Source organism: Gigantopelta aegis, chromosome 12, assembly GCF_016097555.1.
Source record: "Gigantopelta aegis isolate Gae_Host chromosome 12, Gae_host_genome, whole genome shotgun sequence".
Classification (NCBI taxonomy): domain Eukaryota; kingdom Metazoa; phylum Mollusca; class Gastropoda; order Neomphalida; family Peltospiridae; genus Gigantopelta; species Gigantopelta aegis.
Window position 1 is genome coordinate 20,203,118 of NC_054710.1, and position 22,537 is coordinate 20,225,654.

At 38.1% G+C, this 22,537-nt stretch overlaps 2 protein-coding genes across 2 annotated transcripts in view; both read right to left on the reverse strand.

Annotated features, from left to right (window-relative positions):
• The window catches only part of LOC121386430, a 165,116-nt gene extending 148,899 nt beyond the window's left edge, over window positions 1-16,217 (reverse strand). Inside the window, exons 1-5 of the mRNA XM_041517322.1 lie at window positions 16,200-16,217; window positions 8,740-8,805; window positions 7,348-7,722; window positions 5,348-5,704; window positions 3,750-4,136 (exon numbers count right to left, since the gene is read on the reverse strand). Coding sequence (XP_041373256.1) covers window positions 3,750-4,136; window positions 5,348-5,704; window positions 7,348-7,722; window positions 8,740-8,803 — 1,183 coding nt within the window. The 5' untranslated portion in view covers window positions 8,804-8,805; window positions 16,200-16,217. The remainder of the gene's footprint in view (window positions 1-3,749; window positions 4,137-5,347; window positions 5,705-7,347; window positions 7,723-8,739; window positions 8,806-16,199) is intronic.
• LOC121386431 lies at window positions 15,775-20,826 on the reverse strand. The gene is made up of 2 exons (XM_041517324.1): window positions 20,563-20,826; window positions 15,775-18,142 (listed from the first exon to the last, which is right to left on the reverse strand). Exon 2 carries the CDS (start codon window positions 17,773-17,775, stop codon window positions 16,660-16,662), a length of 1,116 nt encoding a protein of 371 aa, XP_041373258.1. The 5' UTR covers window positions 17,776-18,142; window positions 20,563-20,826; the 3' UTR covers window positions 15,775-16,659.
• Between the last annotated feature and the right edge of the window lie 1,711 nt (window positions 20,827-22,537).

Sequence of the window (22,537 nt, forward strand, 5' to 3'; positions counted from 1 at the left end):
CCATCTATTAAAATTATTTTATAACCAGTCTGCCAGGACATAATTATGCATAGTAAAAGTGTTATTTTTTCAAAGAGAAAAAAAGACGCTCCATTTGTATGCATTTCAAAACTTGAGATTTCAAAGCGTTCAACCATTTATCTGTCTTAAAATGTGTATTTAAATAGTCTCGGCATTGATATGACAATACACTGCTAGATACACGGTCTTTTGTGTAGGGATCATCACATACCAGTTTGATCCATTTGTGAATGACGCCCAGTTCGTCCAATTCGGTCCAAGCCATGTTATAGTACTGCTCAATTTTTTCAGTGGCAGTTTTATCACAACAGACGTGAATGACTTCCTTCTCAAACATACACCCGAAACAGAGCTCTGTAGACAATATCTTGATAATTTTGGCCAGATTCATGCTATAGCACAGTGTCAGCAGAGATTCGATGTAATGTTTCATGTCGACAGAGTCCACCTCGTCTACGTGACACATTGGCAACATTTTCTTCACGATCACTCGCTTGGTCTGTTCCGAATCGTCTTGATAACTACTCTTAGCATTCTGAACACATTGAAACCACATTCGCGATTCCCTCACAGTATTCTCCGATAGATGATCGGAGGATTTTTGAACGTATTTCCAAGCATAAAAACACTGCTTCTCCATAATGATAGCCACGATTAATGACAATGCCAAGTCGACAGTATAAGATGACATCATACTTATAATTATAACGATACTGATTGGATGAATTTAAATTGTTGAATGTATATATATATATATTTTTTTTTTTTAATGTCACTCACGTACAAATTTGATAGGAACTTTACATCGCTGTAAAATTTTCAATTGAAATTTACTTTGACTAGAAAATCAAAAAACAAAAAAAATCTGAAACAGTGTTATTGCCATATTAAAAACAAGGCGCAATTTTTTTATTATTATTAACCAAAACGTAATTTTTCGTATCAAATAATGGTGGGACATATTTATTTCGTCGAAAAAAATAATAATTCCGATTAGCTAAGTTAAAATTCGTTGTAACCAGATGAGTGCATGGTATGTCGAAATGACGGCGTAAGTGGATGAGGTACACGCGCATGTGTCTGCCCATTTCTAATTTAAACCCGACCCACAGCAAACAAGACCTGCTTTTTTGTCAGCGACAGAGCTATCGTATTGTATTCTCATTATTTGCCTGGCTAGATTTGACCTCGCATATCTATTGTTAGCGACAGAGTACGCTTGACGTGTGTCATACCTTAGAAATTCTATCAAAACTAAAACCAATTTATTAATTTCTAACGTAAAAAGTACCCACACTGTGTTCACGTCAAATGTTTACTTTAAAGCTAAAGCAAATTTTCAACGTATAATACTAACCCGTTCATCCAGTCGCTCACCGACTTTTTCTAACAAACGGTACTTTGTCATATTCATAACTTTATCACATGAGCGTATAAAATTTCACGCGAAACTCTACATCGCTGTAAAATTTTCAATTGAAATTTACTTTGACTAGACGAAATTTAAACAAACAAAAAATCTGAAACAGTGTTATTGCAATATTAAAAACGATGCGAATTTTTTTTATTATTATTAACCAAAACGTAATTTTTCGTATCAAATAATGGTGGGACATATTTATTTCGTCGAAAAAAATAATAATTCCGATTAGCTAAATTAAAATTCGTTGTAACCAGATGAGTGTATGGTATGTCAAAATGACGGCGTAAACGGATGACGAAAATGTCTAATTTAAACTAGACCCACATATTATCAGCGACAGAGCTATCGTATTGTATTCTTAATATTTGCCTGGCTACGTTTGACCCCCCCCCCCCCCTCCCCTCCCACACACACACACAAACACACACACCCCGCTTCTATTGTTAGGGACAGAGTACGCTTTATGTTTGTTATAGCTTAGAAATTCAAACAAAACTAAAATGTTTACTTATAGCCAATGTAAATTTTAACGTATAATAGTAACCCGTTCATTGAGGTTCGTGGCCAGAAATGCTCACCGACTTTTCGACATACGACAGTTTTGTTGAAAATAAATTGCTTTCATAACTATCACATGTTCGTAGTCCATCACGACTGTTCATTTCTTAAACAACATTTAATAAACAACAACAACAAAAACAACAACAACAAAAAACCTTAAATGGAAGGGCTAACTTTAAACGTAAAATATATAGATTAGCTTGTAAATTGTACGATACTTTTATAAGATCTAAAATTTGAATTCAGTAGAAAAGACATCTATTATGGCAGGACTAAAGGAGATGTCACTACGTACAACTGGTTTTAAATATCTTTAAACCGGCTTTCAACAATGACACACTTATGTATTTAATAAAGTATTTCATCGTCGCTGTACATATAACTATTAAAAAAAAGAAAAAACATACTTTCATTAAATATCTTTTGTACACATCCACTTGTTCCTATTGAAAAAAAAACTAGGTCATCCAATCATTATTCGCTAAAGGCCACCTGTCAATCAAACGACGCCATGCATAATTAACCTACATCTGTCAATCATATGACCACGTGATACATTAGACCACGCCCCCTGTCAATCACCAGGCCACGCCCACAGCACCTCCGTCCGGAGGTGCGGATACATCCTACTTTCTCTCTACTCATAATTTAATATGAACTGTGTTAAAAAAAAAAAAAAAATACACTGAATTCACTTGGGGGGGGGGGGGGGGGGGGGGGGGCATTAGGTTTGAACAGAAGCAAAACTGGGCTAGTCAACTACACGCCAACAAGAGTCGGCGGCGAAGTGTAAATCTAAAGTCCGTCTCACACATGTCTCAAATTGCACACACATATAGTATATTTTTGTCATTTCCAAAATACTTTTGTTTTTCTTCTTACGTTAAACCAAAGTGAAATTATTGACAAAAAACCAAGTTTATAGAATGATGGGACAGATTATAGCTTTACGGGTAGAGTAATCGGGCTACAATTCACCTTGTTCTATCACATTCACCTTGTTCTATCACATTCACCTTGTTCTATCACATTCACCTTGTTCTATCACATTCACCTTGTTCTATCACATTCACGTTGTTCTATCACATTCACGTTGTTCTATCAATTCACCTTGTTCTATCACATTCACCTTGTTCTATCACATTCACCTTGTTCTATCACATTCACCTTGTTCTATCACATTCACCTTGTTCTATCACATTCACCTTGTTCTATCACATTCACCTTGTTCTATCACATTCACCTTGTTCTATCACATTCACCTTGTTCTATCACATTCACCTTGTTCTATCACATTCACCTTGTTCTATCAATTCACCTTGTTCTATCACATTCACCTTGTTCTATCAATTCACCTTGTTCTATCACATTCACCTTGTTCTATCAATTCACCTTGTTCTATCAATTCACCTTGTTCTATCACATTCACCTTGTTCTATCACATTCACCTTGTTCTATCAATTCACCTTGTTCTATCAATTCACCTTGTTCTATCAATTCACGTTGTTCTATCAATTCACGTTGTTCTATCACATTCACGTTGTTCTATCACATTCACCTTGTTCTATCAATTCACCTTGTTCTATCACATTCACCTTGTTCTATCACATTCACCTTGTTCTATCAATTCACCTTGTTCTATCACATTCACCTTGTTCTATCACATTCACCTTGTTCTATCACATTCACGTTGTTCTATCAATTCACCTTGTTCTATCACATTCACGTTGTTCTATCAATTCACCTTGTTCTATCACATTCACGTTGTTGCTGTGTATATACATTCCTTTGGGGCGGTGATAGAATGTGCACCACCAGTTTGTGAAATCTTCAGACGAGAGGCTCCTGATACACAGGGTGTACTGCTTCAGGTCTATCGATGAAAGGAATGTGCCACTGCCGCATTGCGGGAAATACCGGTAGCCCTCTTTCTGATACGAGACGGAACAGCCCGACCGACCCTGCTCTATAGTGCCCATGGTGGACACATTTCTTCCAGTGCGACGTAAGAAACTGACTTCACCGTAAACCATCTTCGCCTTGTGTAAGTCACATTTCAGCCAGTACTCTTGGTACACTTTTGAGTATTTCCGCATAGGCCTGGCATACATGAGCATTCTTGGGCCTGTTGCTAATATAAAATATATATATATATAAAATCAATGTGTGTGTGTGTGTGTGTGTGTGTATATATTTATATATATATATATATATATATATATATATATATATATATATATATATATGCATGCATTCATACAAACAGCCAGAGCACCACGACTGGTATATCAAAGGCCGTGGTATGTACTACCCTGTCTGTGGGATGGTGCATATAAAAGATCCCTTGCTGCTAATCGAAAAGAGTAGCCCATGAAGTGGCGACAGCGGGTTTCCTCCCTCAATATCTGTGTGATCCTTAACCATATGTCTGACGCCATATAATCATCAATAAAATGTGTTGAGTGTGTCGTTAAATAACACATTTCCTTCCTTCCTTCATACAAACGGGGGGGGGGGGGGACGGAGGCGGGATGTAGCCCAGTGGTAAAGCGCACCCTGATGCGCGGTCAGTCCAGGATCGATCCCTGGCGGTGGGCTCATTGGGCTATTTCTAGTTCCAGCCAGTGAACCGCGACTGGTATATCAAAGGCTGTGGTATGTGCTATCCTGTCTGAGGAATAGTACATATAAAAGATCCCTTGCTACTAATGGAACAAATGTAGCGGGTTTTCTCTAGTAACTGGTATCAGAATTACCAAATGATAGACAAATGAGAGACACACAGAGACACACAGACAGATACATAGATACATAGATATATATATAAATTAGGGTTTTTACCAGAGGGTAAAACAGGTATGGTGCCATACCCACATTTGTGCTGATTTAAAAAAAAAAGTTAACCTTTTGACCAAATTAATTACTCTTATCATTACTGTATGATTTTCTTAACCCTAACCCTAAGTTTAACCCATTTTCTTTCATACTGCATGCCATACCCAAAAATGTCTTTCTGGCAGAACACTGTACATACTGTTATTATTACATTCATAAATACATCTATAAATCTATAAACGTTCTCGAAGGGATTCCTGTGATTCTCCAATGTAACAAATCAAAAAAAATATATATATAACTGATCTGCCACTATAAATACATCTATAAACACAACCATACATACAACCATACATACAACCATACGACCATACGTACATACATACATACATACATACATGTATACATATGCGGTAAACCGGATGTTGTCCGAGATGTTCCACTACTTGTTGGGACCTCTGTGCTCCCCCCCCCCCCCCCCCCCTTCCAACCTCCAATGTTACCTACTGGTTCGTCTCAGAGTGAAAATGTCGTGATCTGCTCTAACCACTCTGGTTTGACACCACCAGTCTGTGAAATCGTCTTCTCCCACACTCTCTATCTCCAGTGTGTAGGCCTTCACCTTCGAGGTCTTCCTGTTAGAGCCATGCCCACAAGATGGCTGATAGCCACGTGTACCACGCACGTTGCCGCAGTGCTGGGAGTATTGGGCTACTTGGCCGACGGTGACGTCAGTCTGACCACTGACCTTCATGAAGACGATCTCATCCGTCAGGTCGTTCGCTACAAGTACCATGCACTTAAGCGTCACTTTTTGTGTTAGTAGGGCCGTGAACGGAACAGCAGATATTTCTATTAATAGTCCTGTTAAAATGAAAAAAATAGCATATCAAGCAGAGGTGGTAGGCCTTTACCGTGACGTTTTTCAGTGGTTGCCCACCGGGAGATGGCATTAAAAATAACACATCAAACAGAGATGGCAATAAAAATAACACATCAACCAGAGGTGGCATTAAATATAACATATCAACCAGAGATGGCATTACAATTAGCATATCAAACATAGGTGGCATTAACAGTATTATATCAAACAGAGCTGGCATTAAAAATAACATATCAACCAGAGGTGGCATTAAAAATAATATATCAACCAGAGGTGGCATTAAAAATAACTATTAGCCAGAGATGGCATTAAAAATAACATAGCAATCAGACATGGCATTAAAAATAACATATCAACCAGAGGTGGCATTAAAAATAGCATATCAAACAGAGATGACATTAAAAATAACATCAACCAGAGGTGGCATTAAAAATAACATCAACCAGAGATGGCATTAAAAATATCATATGAGTTAGCTCAGTGGTCTAATGGATAAGCTGCTGGACAATCAAGCTGACGATAGTGCTTCAAATCCTGTCAAAGCTGGCTCACACATTCATTCAGCTTTCTCATCTATCACCCTCTGCCTACCATTCTCATTATCTTAATATATAAATAAAAATTCCAGTTTCTCTTACAATTTCAATCTGTTTCAACCCTTTCTGTCAGTTTCCTCCAACTCTGTGATCTGAGCTGTCCACACCATCGCCTACCTGTCTCAACTTCCTCCACGGGTGCAGTCTCTGTGTATTTCCCTGCACCCACCTGGCATCCTCGTTCTCTGCCGCTAATACAGCTGGTCTGACCCACGGTACTAACTAACGACCGCCGGTAGTAGGGGAGCATAATAGGTAGTTACAAGTGCCTCTTAACAATGCCATAAGTAACTACTGAACACTCCCCGAAGTGGTCAGACTAAGCCCACAGCTGATGGGGAATGACAGGTGTGTGGCAGGGATAGCCACAAGAGACAAGCACCTGTCGTGGTTGGAAAGACAAGGACTGGTGTGTGGAGGTAGACAGCGAAAGAAGTTGAAAGATAGGAGGAGTTGCCAGATCGGGAAGAAATGAGATGGAATTCAAAGGAGTAAAATGAAAGGGGGCAGTGGGATATAAAATAAAATAAAATAAGTGGCATTAAGGGCATTAAAAATAATAGTTCAACCAGAGGTGACATTAAAAATCATATATCAACCAGAGGTGACATTAAAAATAATATTTCAACCAGAAGTGACATTAAAAATCACATATCAAGCAGAGGTGACATTAAAAATAATATTTCAACCAGGAGTGACATTAAAAATCACATATCAAGCAGAGGTTACATTAAAAATAATATTTCAACCAGAAGTGATATTAAAAATCACATATCAAGCAGAGATTGCATTAAACATATCATATGGAAGAGAGGTGGCATTAAAAAAATATATTTCAAAAAGAGGTGACATTAAAAATCATTTATCGGATGTGTAGGAGATATCGCTGGCACTATAATTTGTGATATCTCCTGCGATATTCCCCCAGGATATATCGCTTCTTTTGCTACGTCACTGTGTATGTTCCAGCGCTAAACCTATCATTAAGATGGTATTAAAAATAATAATATGTAGAATCTGCAACTTACGGTGTTCTCTCACATTAAACTTGCCGCTGTCTATGTAAATTCCCCTGGGGCGGAGGTAGAACGAACACCACCAGGAAGTGAAATCATCAGGGCCAAGACGAGTGATAGCCAGGGTATAGGACTTGATTTCGCTCGACATATCGAGTGTTCCTTGACCACAGTGTGGGATATACTTATTGGGCTTTTTCTCATACGAGATGGAACACAACGATTGACCCTGCCTTATAGTGACCATGGTCTCAGTATTTCTTCCGTGGCGACGTAAGAAACTGACGTCACCATAAACCGTTTTAGAGTTGTAAATGTCACACTTCAATAAGTACGCTTGGTTCACCTTTGAAAATCTCCGTGTGCCATGCATGTACAATGCTGGGCCTGCTAAATAAATAAATAAATTGATTAATTGATTGATACATCAAGACCATGTGTAAAGTAAAGTACGTGTGTTACTTGTTACAAGTTAAAACATAATAGAAAATCATCAAAAGCAATTTATGGTCGTATTTGTGACTAAAGACTCGCTAATGAGAGAGAGAGAGAGAGAGAGAGAGAGAGAGAGAGAGAGAGAGAGAGAGAGAGAGAGAGAGAGAGAGAGAGGAGCGAGGCAGGGAGGGAGAGCGAGAGAGGGAGAGACAGAAAGAGAGACACGGGCAAACAAACAAGACACAGTCAGACAGACAGACAGACAGACAGAAAGTGAGACAGACAGACAGACAGAAAGAGAGACAACGAGAAACAGAAAGACAATCAAAATGAAAGTTGTTTCCAAGTTTCGTATGAAGTCATACATTGATTTGTTTGCCCTGAAATGAGTTTATCAATTATTTCTCAGCCCGTTATACAAACAATCGACAAAAACTGGGCATCTTGGTTAAAAGTTCCATTTTTGTGGTCAAACAATCAAACCAAACAAAAAAGTTTGTTTTATTTAACGACGCCACTAGAGCACATTGATTTTTAATCTTATCATCGGCTATTGGACGTCAAACATATTTTCATTCTGACACTGTTTTTAGAGGAAACCCGCTGTCGCCACATAGGCTACTCTTTTTACGACAGGCAGCAAGGGATCTTTTATTTGCGCTTCCCACAGGCAGGATAGCACAAACCATGGCCTTTGTTGAACCAGTTATGGATCACTGGTCGGTGCAAGTGGTTTACACCTACCCACTGAGCTTTGCGGAGCACTCACTCAGGGTTTGGAGTCGGTATCTGGATTAAAAATCCCATGCCTCGACTGGGATTCGAACCCAGTACCTACCAGCCTGTAGACCGATGGCCTGCCACGACGCCACCGAGGCCGGTGCACCAAACAATCAAACAAAAAGGATAAAGAGAGAGAAACAGACAATGATAAAGAAACAAAGAAAAAGTGGAGAAAAAACAACATACTTCCAAATGCGTGAGATGCTATCAAAATAACTGCAAAGATGACACACAACTTTGAGGAAGCCATACCTGATATAATAAAAAATTAAATCATTAAAGTAAAATAATGACAATAATAATGATCGTGATGATGATGATGATGATGATGATGATGATAACAATGGCGGTATTGCTGATGATGATGGTTATGGTGATGATGATTATGATGATAAAGGTGATGATGATGATGATGATGATGATGATAATGACGATGATAATGATAACAATGGTGGTGCTGATGATGACGGTTATGGTGATGATGATTATGATGGTGGTGATGATGATGATGGTGGTGGTGGTGATGATGATAGAATAATAAAAAAAGAAACAACGTTGAAAGGGTAGACTTAGGTGATCTTGAGTGGGATACGATCGTGAGCCGTATTTCCTTGTGTTTTACACTAACAGGCATTATACATCAGTGGGATACGATCGTGAGCCGTATTTCCTTGTGTTTTACACTAACAGGCATTATACATCAGTGGGGTACGATCGTGAGCCGTATTTCCTTGTGTTTTACACTAACAGGCATTATACATCAGTGGGATACGATCGTGAGCCGTATTTCCTTGTGTTTTACACTAACAGGCATTATACATCAGTGGGGTACGATCGTGAGCCGTATTTCCTTGTGTTTTACACTAACAGGCATTATACATCAGTGGGGTACGATCGTGAGCCGTATTTCCTTGTGTTTTACACTAACAGGCATTATACATCAGTGGGATACGATCGTGAGCCGTATTTCCTTGTGTTTTACACTAACAGGCATTATACATCAGTGGGGTACGATCGTGAGCCGTATTTCCTTGTGTTTTACACTAACAGGCATTATACATCAGTGGGATACGATCGTGAGCCGTATTTCCTTGTGTTTTACACTAACAGGCATTATGCATCAGTGGGGTACGATCGTGAGCCGTATTTCCTTGTGTTTTACACTAACAGGCATTATGCATCAGTGGGGTACGATCGTGAGCCGTATTTCCTTGTGTTTTACACTAACAGGCATTATACATCAGTGGGATACGATCTTGAGCCGTATTTCCTTGTGTTTTACACTAACAGGCATTATGCATCAGTGGGGTACGATCGTGAGCCGTATTTCCTTGTGTTTTACACTAACAGGCATTATACATCAGTGGGATACGATCGTGAGCCGTATTTCCTTGTGTTTTACACTAACAGGCATTATGCATCAGTGGGGTACGATCGTGAGCCGTATTTCCTTGTGTTTTACACTAACAGGCATTATGCATCAGTGGGGTACGATCGTGAGCCGTATTTCCTTGTGTTTTACACTAACAGGCATTATACATCAGTGGGGCGGAATGTAGCCCAGTGGTAAAGCGCTCGCTTGATGCTCGGTCGGTCTAGAATCGATCCCCGTCGGTGGACCCATTTGGCTTTTTTCTCGTTCCAGCCAGTGCACCGCGACTGGTATATCAAAGGACATGGTATGTGTTATCCTGTATGTGGGATGGTACATATAAAATATCCCTCGATACTAATGGAAAAAAGTAGCGGGTTTCGTCTCTAAGACTATATGTCAAAAGTTTGACATCCAATAGCCGATGATTAATAAATAATCAATGTGCTATAGTGGTGTCGTTAAACAAAACAAACTAGTAACCTACCCCCCCCCCCCCCACCAACCTTTGGAAATGGTATGGGTCACATGACATCTAAATATGTTTTATTTATGTAGGCACAATATTAACTACATATATTGCATTGAAATAAAATTATGATGTACATAGGTACTTTTTTAAAATAGCACCACCACCCCACCGCCACCCCCACCTTGGAAAATTCAGGCATTCACCCCAAGACATTTTGTCACAATGTTCGTGTGAATGATTTTGTCATAAATCTAATCCTTTTACAGAACACACACACACTTGCCAAAAACGACAAATTTAAAACCCCAAAAAGACATTGACCTATACAGTTTAAAGAGACATTCCCGAGTTTGCTGCATTGTAAGATGTTCCCAACTAATCAAACATTTCTACTATTAAACTTACATATTACATATATTTTCTTGTTTAGAATAGAAGTGTCTGTATATTCAATGTGTTTCTGGTCGTCTTAATATTTCTAAGAAGCCTAAACTGGATTTTGTTTTGAAATATTTTCGTACGTACGAAAAAAATATTTTTTAGAAAATAAAATTAAATTTAACCTAGTACAACTATTACAACGATCAGAAACACGTTTAATATACAGCCACTAATATTTTATGCAGAAAAATATATTTGATATGTAATTATAATCGTTAAAAAGTCTCTGTTAGTCGATAACATCTTAAAAACTGAAGCAAACCCAGGAATGTCACTTTATTGGCATTCATGGAATAATTTCCATTTTTCATTTAGCAAAAAGTTAAATATATTTTCTTGTTTAGAATATCAGTGTCTGTATATTCAATGTGTTTCTGGTCGTCTTAATATTTCTAAGAAGCCCAAACTGGATTTTGTTTTCAAATAATTTCGTACGTACGAAAAAAAACATTTTTTAGGAAATAAAATGAAATTTAACCTAGTACAAATATTAGAACAATCAGAAACACGCTTAATATACAATCACTAATATTTTATGCAGAACAATATATTTGATATTTGACATCTTTAAAATTGCAGCAAACTCAGGAATGGCCATGGGCGTCAATCCGGCTTTAAAAGTGTGTGTGTGTTGGTGGGGGGGGGGGGGGGGGGGGGGGTACGGGTTAGTGTTTGTACATTGTGTTTGTGTACATGTGTGTGCGCGCGCGCGTGTGTGTGTACATTGTGTGTTTGTGTACAGTGTGTGTGTGTGTGTGTGTGTGTGTGTGTGTGTGTGTGTCAATGAAAATCATAAAGCTACACATTAGTGGTTAAACTTTTTGGTGGTGGTGGTGGCGTTTCTTTTGCTAAACGAAAAAGTGGGGGGGGGATTTATGTCTCCCCCTCCCCCCCCCCCCCCCCCGTCCCCCACCGATCGACGCCCATGGGAATGACATTCATTGAATAATTTCCATTTTTCATTTAGCAAAAAGTTGTGCAACCTCGTCGGTCAAAATAACAACCACTTATTTTTGTATCAGTTGGATTTTTTGCAGCGTTCTTAAAACGGAAACGTCAAGCCCTCGGGGTTTGTTATTGTAAGGTGATGCAAAGCAGGGTTGAAAATTAGCAGTCGCCGGCTACTATTTAACAATTGTTATTCAATGTTAGGATGAAAAGGAATCATATTTAATTAGCTTACATTATTCTGGGACAAAATCGTGTAGTTTTAACTCACACTAACGTGAGCGCATGTGCGCATATAAAAATAATAATGAAATTTTCCGTTACTACAGGGCTTATTCCAAAGGTCAGTTAATTGATAGTCGTTGTTGGTATTGTTTTACGTTTAAGCGATTTCCATGAAATAAAGTGACACCAAGACTTACGTGATGACATAAACGTCCAAATATTATTGTAATGAGCAATAAGTACGTTTTTTATGCTTTGTAATATACATGTAATAACATATAAGTACATCATAATATTTTGGTAAAATGTTGTAGGGGTTTTCACGATTTATTTTTCTTTCGATATTTATTTTATTAGTAGCCTAGCCTACTACTGTAGCATTTACAACATCCAGATTAAACGATATTTATTTTATTAGTAGCCTAGCCTACTACTGTAGCATTTACAACATCCAGATTAAACGATATTTATTTTATTAGTAGCCTAGCCTGCTACTGTAGCATTTACAACATCCAGATTAAACGATATTTATTTTATTAGTAGCCTAGCCTACTACTGTAGCATTTACAACATCCAGATTAAACGATATTTATTTTATTAGTAGCCTAGCCTGCTACTGTAGCATTTACAACATCCAAATTAAACGATATTTATTTTATTAGTAGCCTAGCCTGCTACTGTAGCATTTACAACATCCAAATTAAACGATATTTATTTTATTAGTAGCCTAGCCTGCTACTGTAGCATTTACAACATCCAAATTAAACGATATTTATTTTATTAGTAGCCTAGCCTACTACTGTAGCATTTACAACATCCAAATTAAACGATATTTATTTTATTAGTAGCCTAGCCTGCTACTGTAGCATTTACAACATCCAAATTAAACGATATTTATTTTATTAGTAGCCTAGCCTACTACTGTAGCATTTACAACATCCAGATTAAACGATATTTATTTTATTAGTAGCCTAGCCTGCTACTGTAGCATTTACAACATCCAGATTAAACGATATTTATTTTATTAGTAGCCTAGCCTACTACTGTAGCATTTACAACATCCAAATTAAACGATATTTATTTTATTAGTAGCCTAGCCTACTACTGTAGCATTTACAACATCCAGATTAAACGATATTTATTTTATTAGTAGCCTAGCCTGCTACTGTAGCATTTACAACATCCAAATTAAACGATATTTATTTTATTAGTAGCCTAGCCTACTACTGTAGCATTTACAACATCCAAATTAAACGATATTTATTTTATTAGTAGCCTAGCCTGCTACTGTAGCATTTACAACATCCAAATTAAACAATATTTATTTTATTAGTAGCCTAGCCTGCTACTGTAGCATTTACAACATCCAGATTAAACGATATTTATTTTATTAGTAGCCTAGCCTGCTACTGTAGCATTTACAACATCCAGATTAAACGATATTTATTTTATTAGTAGCCTAGCCTACTACTGTAGCATTTACAACATCCAGATTAAACGATATTTATTTTATTAGTAGCCTAGCCTGCTACTGTAGCATTTACAACATCCAAATTAAACGATATTTATTTTATTAGTAGCCTAGCCTGCTACTGTAGCATTTACAACATCCAAATTAAACGATATTTATTTTATTAGTAGCCTAGCCTGCTACTGTAGCATTTACAACATCCAAATTAAACGATATTTATTTTATTAGTAGCCTAGCCTGTTACTGTAGCATTTACAACATCCAAATTAAACGATATTTATTTTATTAGTAGCCTAGCCTACTACTGTAGCATTTACAACATCCAAATTAAACGATATTTATTTTATTAGTAGCCTAGCCTGCTACTGTAGCATTTACAACATCCAAATTAAACGATATTTATTTTATTAGTAGCCTAGCCTACTACTGTAGCATTTACAACATCCAGATTAAACGATATTTATTTTATTAGTAGCCTAGCCTGCTACTGTAGCATTTACAACATCCAAATTAAACGATATTTATTTTATTAGTAGCCTAGCCTACTACTGTAGCATTTACAACATCCAAATTAAACGATATTTATTTTATTAGTAGCCTAGCCTACTACTGTAGCATTTACAACATCCAGATTAAACGATATTTATTTTATTAGTAGCCTAGCCTGCTACTGTAGCATTTACAACATCCAAATTAAACGATATTTATTTTATTAGTAGCCTAGCCTACTACTGTAGCATTTACAACATCCAAATTAAACGATATTTATTTTATTAGTAGCCTAGCCTGCTACTGTAGCATTTACAACATCCAAATTAAATGCACACGCGTGAGTGCTTCGTCTTGAGGAGGATAACCACTCCCGGGAAAATCCTTTACTGAAGATTTTATATAAATGTAAGAAGTCACATGCCAATTCATCGCTTTCCTTTTGAAATAAACGGGCTACATACGGTTAGCACATGATTATTATTCAACAAAATCAATAACATTCTAGTTTTGATTTTGGCTTTGCAGTTAAAGGGACATTCCTGAGTTTTCTGCAATTTTTAAGATGTTATCAACTAATAAAATGTTTCTACGATTAAACTTACATATTAAATATGTTATCTTGTTTAGAATGTAAGTGGCTGTATATTAAACGTGTTTCTGATCGTTCTAATATTTGTACCAGGTTAATTTTCTTTTATTTTCTAAAAAAAAAAAATTCGTACTAAGACAAAATCCAGTCTGGGCTTCCTACAAATATTAAGACGACCAGAAACGCATCGACTATACAGACAATGATGCAACCGTGTCCGGTGTATCGGCGCGTCCGGTGATTCGACACACTTGGTATTTTGCTTAAGTATGCTTAGGAAGTTGTCATGTTGTCGGTGTTTTTAACGAATTAAAATTCCTTTTTCAATGTTTAATCAAGTATCAAAATATTTATTGTTACGGGTGCAATAAAAAAATGTATTAGAATTATTAATAATTATATCATAACTTCAAAATAAATCATTCACTTATTTTTCTGTATATAAACGCGAAGTAGGCCTTATTGATATTAAGAATGTTAAAACCAGTCTAAAAACACCTTTTCCGCATTTTTTTTATTATAGTAAACGGTATAAATGTCATTATTTTCGTTCGGTTATTTTTATTTAAAGTGAAAAGGAAAACACAGGCAAATGCAAACAATAATAAGACAAAACAAATAAGTACTAAAATAATTCTGGGACAATAGTGTAGCTAAAAGTGGGGCTAAAAGTGAGGTCATGGGCGGTCTATAAATAGCAGGGTCAACGATCCACATCTACTGCGCCGAATCACCGGACATGCAATCCTTTTGGATACAAGGGGGTGCCTAGGCTATATTTATGCACCATTTTAAAATGTTTATTTACTACAGACATAAAACAATTTGTAGTGTATTTCAGATTATGCACTGCTTCATTGGTGAGCGAGACATTTTATTAAGTATTTCACAGTGTTCACATAGAAAATGGTCCTTGAATGCTTAGGTCCGCCGATACACCGGACAGCACTGTATTATAAACAAGAAAATATATTTAATATGTAAGTTAAATCGTAAAAATATTTTATTAGTCAGAAACATCTTACAATGCAGCAAACTCAGGAATGTCCCTTTAAATTAAAATGTGATAATTGGAGGGCTAGTTGATTGTGAGAAAGGCCAGTATGATTTTTCTTCAACTGGCCCAGCTGGCGACCACGGTTTTCATTTTAATTTTCAACACTAGCAAAGTGACGTCATTGGAATATTGACAGCTACCTTGACCCCTGTAATAGGCACACTACGACTTTTTATGTTTTTGTTTTTAATAATTTTAGACAAAATATTACTTATTAGGCCTTATTTTGAAAGAAGTAACAATTTGTACCATTAGTCAAATAGGCCTGTGAAAATTACCGTTGAAGGGCCCATGCTATGAAATTTACTACAAGTTATTTATTTCTGAGCCGATTGAATTGTATATTGCACACAAACTTAGTATTTCTTTGTTATTTCTAAAATACTTTTACTTTTCTTCTTACGTCAAACCAAACTGAAATGATTTAAAAAACAAAAACAAATTGTGTATAATGATGGAACGGACTATATAAGAATATCCAATCTTCTTTCTAGCAAAAATAAGTCATGGGATCGTAAAAAAGTATTAATCCTGTAAATAAAATATCCTAATACTAGTTTAGGATGATTCAAATTATACCACTTAGAAACTGCAGTCCATTTTGTTTACTTCTTTCCTTCTCCTCACGATTTAGCTTCCTCCTTTGACACGAGGCTCCGCAGACGCACAGAGAGCTCTATTACTATGTAGTCCGTCCCATCATTCTATAAACATGTTTTTTGTAAATAATTTCAGTTTGGTTTGACGTAAGAAGAAAAGTAAGTGTTTGGAAAAAACCCCAACTAATTTTGTGTGCAATCAGAATGTAGTAACATGTAGTAAATTTAATAGTATGAAAAAAAAGACGTTCCCTGTGGGACAGACTATAGGTCAATATTATTTTTAACAATACACTGCGTCTTGGTGATCGTATTTGAACACATTTTGTAAACATGTGTTTGTCTGTACAGCATGTGCCTCTGGTACGAATCTGTTCACTTCAAGTGTAACCGATATCACGTGGTTAAAACATGTCGTAAGAAAACCCATCAGCGTTATGTTAATCTTTGTGCCAAGTAAATGTTTTAATGTCTCCGTTTTTCTGGGCCACATAAAGTTTATCCCCGTCACAACATATATGAACAGGTTTCGACAATCCATCTTGCTGTATGATGACGTCACGCATGACCTCTCCGTCACGTGACACTTGAATAATACACTCTCTTTTCATATCACATACATAAATAAACTCCAGCTCATCGCACGCGACACAGACAAGATGGACAAGTCTCGGCGAATCACGTGACTCCCACGTGACATTCCCCGATGAGGCCACACAGTGTACTTTGTTCCATTGTGACAAAACGATCAGAGAGTCACCTCTGACTGCCAGACACCAAGGATGACAGATCTGCTCGGTGGGGATAGAACGGATGACGTCACCACCCTCACCCAGAATGTCCACACTCTCACCGTACCAGTTAAATGCGCTGACCGCCAGACGGTTGCTAGGTAACACGCATAGATGGTAATACTTTTTCTGAGTTGTCAGTGTGTTTGTTAGACGAATGTCTTCTAGTATACTCAGATACAAAATTTGCCGTTTATTTGGCACAGCCACTAAAACCTGCTGGTCAGGTGACTTGGCAAGGCCATCTGGTTGGCTGTTAAGCTTGTATTTACTTCTTAGTGCGGACGTCACTGAACAGAATGATTTCACGCATGCATTGTTACAATCAGACACAACAATTGTCTTTGATCTTTCCCCTTCCAACACTAAGACGGATCTGAGGTCAGGATTATATCTATCAACTGATATCTTGGGATTAAATATGTGTGATAGAGTCGCTTTTATCTTTGTGTTAAATGTGTTTGTGTGTTTTAGTGTATCCGTCTGTCTATTTGTTAGTGGCGTGGACGTGTGTAATTGCATTATCTGAGTTTCAGTGACAGATCTTAAGTTAGGTTTTGCAATTTCACCAATATTAATGGACAAACTATCAGACTGGGATTTTTCAGTTTGAATCAAAGACATTCTTATATCAGGAATTTCAGATTCTGAACGAATTTTGGCAACAAAATCAGACGCTACTCTTTGTATCTTTTTCAGTTTTGAAATATTATTTTGAATGTCGCTTTTTGACCCCGACATAAGAAGGTCTTCAGCCAAGATCATAATTTGTTCACATTCATTGATATTTGTGTTGTGAAAATAGTTCACGTATTTCGTTGTTAAGGGATACTCGAGATGTTTCCAGTTCTTTCTTGATCTTGACCAGTTCCTCGTGTACTGCTGCCGTGTAGCTGTCTACCTTGCCTTGTTCCCTGTGCACGGACCTGTATTTCTGAATTAATTCATCCCCTCTTCTGTCGATCTCGTCTGCAGTCTCTGTCGCGCTGACGTTAACGACGTTCTGTAGTCGTCCTATATCAGCCGCCATGTTGGTTTCAAGAAACCCGCAGCACGTCTTGAGCTGATCGCTGATTGAACGAATTTGAAGCGTCAGGGGATCTGTTTCTGCTGTAGTGGAGGAGACCTCACCCTGGGAACGAAATTTAAAATAGTTATTTTGATGTAACAATATTTTTGTATTTGGTTGCTTTTTCCACTGTTATTTTAGGACTACTTATTATATATGTGCTATATTGAAAACAAAATCACACACACACACACACACACACACACAGACACGCACAGAGACACACACATACACACACACACACAAATACACACACACACAAACACACGCACACACAGACACGCACACACAGACACACACACACACACACACACACACACACACACACACACACACACATTGCTATTACCGTAGCAACAAATCATGCTAGCACAACTATAAAAAATAATCATAAAATATTTGTCTTCTATTTATGATCCCCTGCGCGTGCTGTAACGTCACCGTGGTGCAGGGGTGTAACATTCTCTACGAGAATGGCCAATACAGCACAATTGAAATTTTGAGTAAAAGTCAGTATCTATCTGTGATATTTGTATTTTTGCACAGTTCTTTACATTGTTTTTATTTAAATCTTGAATTATTATATTGATGTTTATCATCACTTTATTTGTTTGCATTACCATAGTTTGACACCCAATAGCCGATGTATTTTTCGTGCTGGGGTGTCGTTAAACATGCATTCATTCATGCATTCTATTTATGACTTACCCTTTGGTGGGTGGGGGTCACTTAAAATTATTACATTTGTAGAAATTCATATAACGTTAACACGGCAGAACATATTTCTTTAATATCTGGTTTCTTTAATGTCAATGCATCTATTTAAAAAATTTACAATATCAAACGATGTTTAAATTGTTTACTCATATTTAACTATTTGGCGTATTCAGGGGCGGTGCACAGTACGGCCGGACGGCCACTGCCGTACCATTTTTTTAAAGAGTTACGGCATGGCCGTACTACTTGTGTGTGTGTGTGTGTGTGTGTGTGTGTGTGTGTGTGTGTGGGGGGGGGGGGGGGGAGGTATATGTGTTATTGTAACGGGGAGTAAATATTTGTAATTAGTTTATTTTAATATTTACTGTATATGTATTTTATTTCAGTTTTTTAGGTTACCATATTCTGTTGAGAATATTGTATTTCGTTTGGACAACGCCGTAGCTTGTTATCAGCTAGTAGCCGACGATATAGTTTTATTTTATCATGTGATGGTTCATGTAACGTCCGTGCAACATTCACATACACACACAACACCATAAGACTTTCACTAAGAAGGGTCTGTTGGTCTTTTTCCGATTCATCGTCATTGAACACAGCACAGGTTTGAATAATATGCATGTATCGGTGGTTTTAAGTTGGCATATTATTATAAATTGTATAAATATATCTAGTAAACTATAACTAATAATGAATAAATGAACATGTATTAAAGTAATTTAGAAGTTTCATTTTAATCACATAACTAAAGTAGTAATGAGTAAAAGGTATTTAATTAAAACTAGTTATTTTAATCATAGTTAAATATAACATCTCATTTTAATTACAACTAAAGTATTATTCTGTATTGGTACAATAGCTTATAAAGTGTTATTTATTTATTTTTAGGTTTCGATGTGACAGTTTCTTATTTCTGTGAGACTCATCGCCCACAGCGAAGGTATGTATAATTGTTTTATAAGTTCTGGTTCCGCCTGGGAATAAATTCCTGAACCTTGACCCCCGCCTTGTTTTCTGTCAACGACAACGAGTGTGTTACAAACCTACGTCGGCTCCAAATGTAACAGAAAAATTAACCTCCACTGAGGGAATTCCAACTACAGAGAGTCCAGTGCTCTATCAACTGAGCTAATAGGGAAATTCCCACTAGCTACTGCCAGTAGGAGCACTTTATACCAACTACTACATTATATCTGTGAAAATGTCCTTACAAGTAATTTGAATGGCGAGTCTGGCAAACAGGAGCCGTACCACTATGTTTCACACTGTGCCGCCCCTGGTATTGGTTTGCCAAACGTCTTAAATGTTCAGTCGTGGTACCATGGTATGTAGCAAGATCTGTTGTCATGACAAGGGGACGGAACGTACCGCAGTGGTAAAGCACTTTGCCTAATGCACGATCGGTCTGCCATGGGATAGGTCCCCATCAGTGGGACCATTTGGCTATTTCTCATTCCAGGATGTGTACCACGACTGGTATAAATCAAAGGCCGTGGTATGTGCTATCATATCTGTGAGATGGTGCATATAAAAGATCCCTTGCTACTAATGGGATAATGTAGTGGGTTTCCACACTAAGACTATATGACAAAATTATCAAAAAGGGTAAGTCATTAATAGAAAGTTGTCATCCATTAGCTAATAATTAATAAATCAATGTGCTCTTGTTAAACAAAACAAATTAACTTTTCACAACAGTAGCCATATCCAATGTCGGTCTCAGCGTAATTGTTGAACGGCGCCATACGAGAAGTTAGTTAACTCACTAAGTTTTAAAGTTCCCACAGCATCTATGGCGTCCACAGGAGTGGGAAAGTGGCGGAATTGGCTGGCGTAAGAAGATGGCGGTTGACGCGGATCTGGGATGTTCACGTTCTGCCTGCAATGCGTACACAGGAAGTTGTTGCTGTGTTTATCTATGCTGACGTCGATGTGACGTTGTAGACATCGTAAACAGAACACGTGTCCGCAGGGCAGCGAGCAGGGGTGAGGGAAAACGTCCAGACAGAGGCTACAGGAAAGTATCGACATTGGAAAATGCGGCGGCCATCACTGAAAACGGAAATGAGAAACTTTGATGATGATAACGATGATGATTATGATTATGATAATAACAATAACAACAAATATAATAATAATAATGTTAATAATAATACCAACAGTAACAAACAACAACAATATTAACAATAATAATATTAACAACATGAATAATATTAACAATAATGTTATAGGCCTGTATAGCTGAACTGGCAATGCGTTTACACGTGTCGACGTGTGCTCTCGAGACCCCCCCCCCCACCTGGGGGGGGGGTTGATAAGCAGCTTTGGGGTTCTGCTGGAGTTCCGGGTTAAGTATACCGGGGCACGGGCGACCGTGTCTTTGGTGTACGGTGACCCGGCTCCAACGAAGCGGAGCGCCCCCCACCCCCCCACCCCACCCCACCCCACCCCACTTCACCGAAGAGGACCCGACAGCCAACGGCGCCCGCGTCCCCGGATGAGACCTACTCCAAGAGTGCCGACTCCGGTGAAGCGGTCAACTATACCGACCGCTCCCGTTGAGTCGGCACCAGGATTTGTTGCTGTCGCCGCTGTGAAGAGGAAGGCGTCATCACCGACCACCCAGCCAGCCAAGGTCAAGCCGCCAGCCCCGTCAGCCCGTGACAGGCGTGCGTGAAGCTTTCGTGGCATATACGCACGTGAAAAACTTACCATGACCATGACGAATTATGCCGTGGGTTTAGACTGGTGAACGAAGTTTTAAGGACGTCTGGATCTGAAATAAAACTATATTTTAAAAAATGCTTTGGGTGGCGGGGGTTGGGGGGGATCGATCCCAGAAACTAGCTCCTATGTACACGCGCCTGAACAACAACAACAACAATAATATTATCATCAACAACAATATTAACAACAAAACGACCACGACGATGACGATGATGACAATAACGACCATGATCAGGGGCGTCGGAAGCGGTACGGCAATATCCGTACCACTTTTGGGGCTCTCTCCCTCTGTCTGTCTGTCTGTCTGTCTCTCTCTCTCTCTCTCTCTCTCTCTCTCTCTCTCTCTCTCTCTCTCTCTCTATGACGCTCGCATGGTATACATGTAGATCTCATCATATACACTTCTGATGATGATGATGATGATAAACCTGTTCACCTCTACAGATGTGTGCGTCGACTTGCATTCATTACAGATTTTACGCAAACCAGGCTTCACTGCCACTTACCTCGTCTAATTGTCTACACCAGTAGTATAGGGGCTTAGAGAATCCCGTGGGACTAGTGTTAGAAAATCCAGGAATGCTTAAACACACCAAATGTCTCGCTTGTGCAAAAATAAGCCTAGTGTATCCCATCTCAGTACAGTATAACACACACAAAATTCACTCGTTTGATTCATTTTATTTGTTGGGATTAAGCTACTGCACTACAGAACCACAGATATGTTTACTAGCACACACGATCGTATATAATAGAAATAAAACCGGTTTGGGTTCATTGGCGGCTGTTGTGAACAAAAAATAGATCTCCAGGTCAATATATTATTTACAATGGCATAAATATTTCGACAAAGATCCCGTCGTTAGGCCATATTCATAGTACCCAAGGAAGGAGGCACGATTTTTTTTCCAGGGAGGGGATGCAACTTTTAAAAGCATATCCTAGCCCGTAAGAACCAGGCGGCATGAAGGCCTGTGCTCCACCCCCCCCCCCCCCCACCCCCACACCCCGAGG

Coding starts and splice junctions, on each gene's coding strand:
- LOC121386431 (XM_041517324.1), bottom strand. CDS start 17,775: ATGATCTTGGCTGAAGACCTTCTTATGTCGGGGTCAAAAAGCGACATT.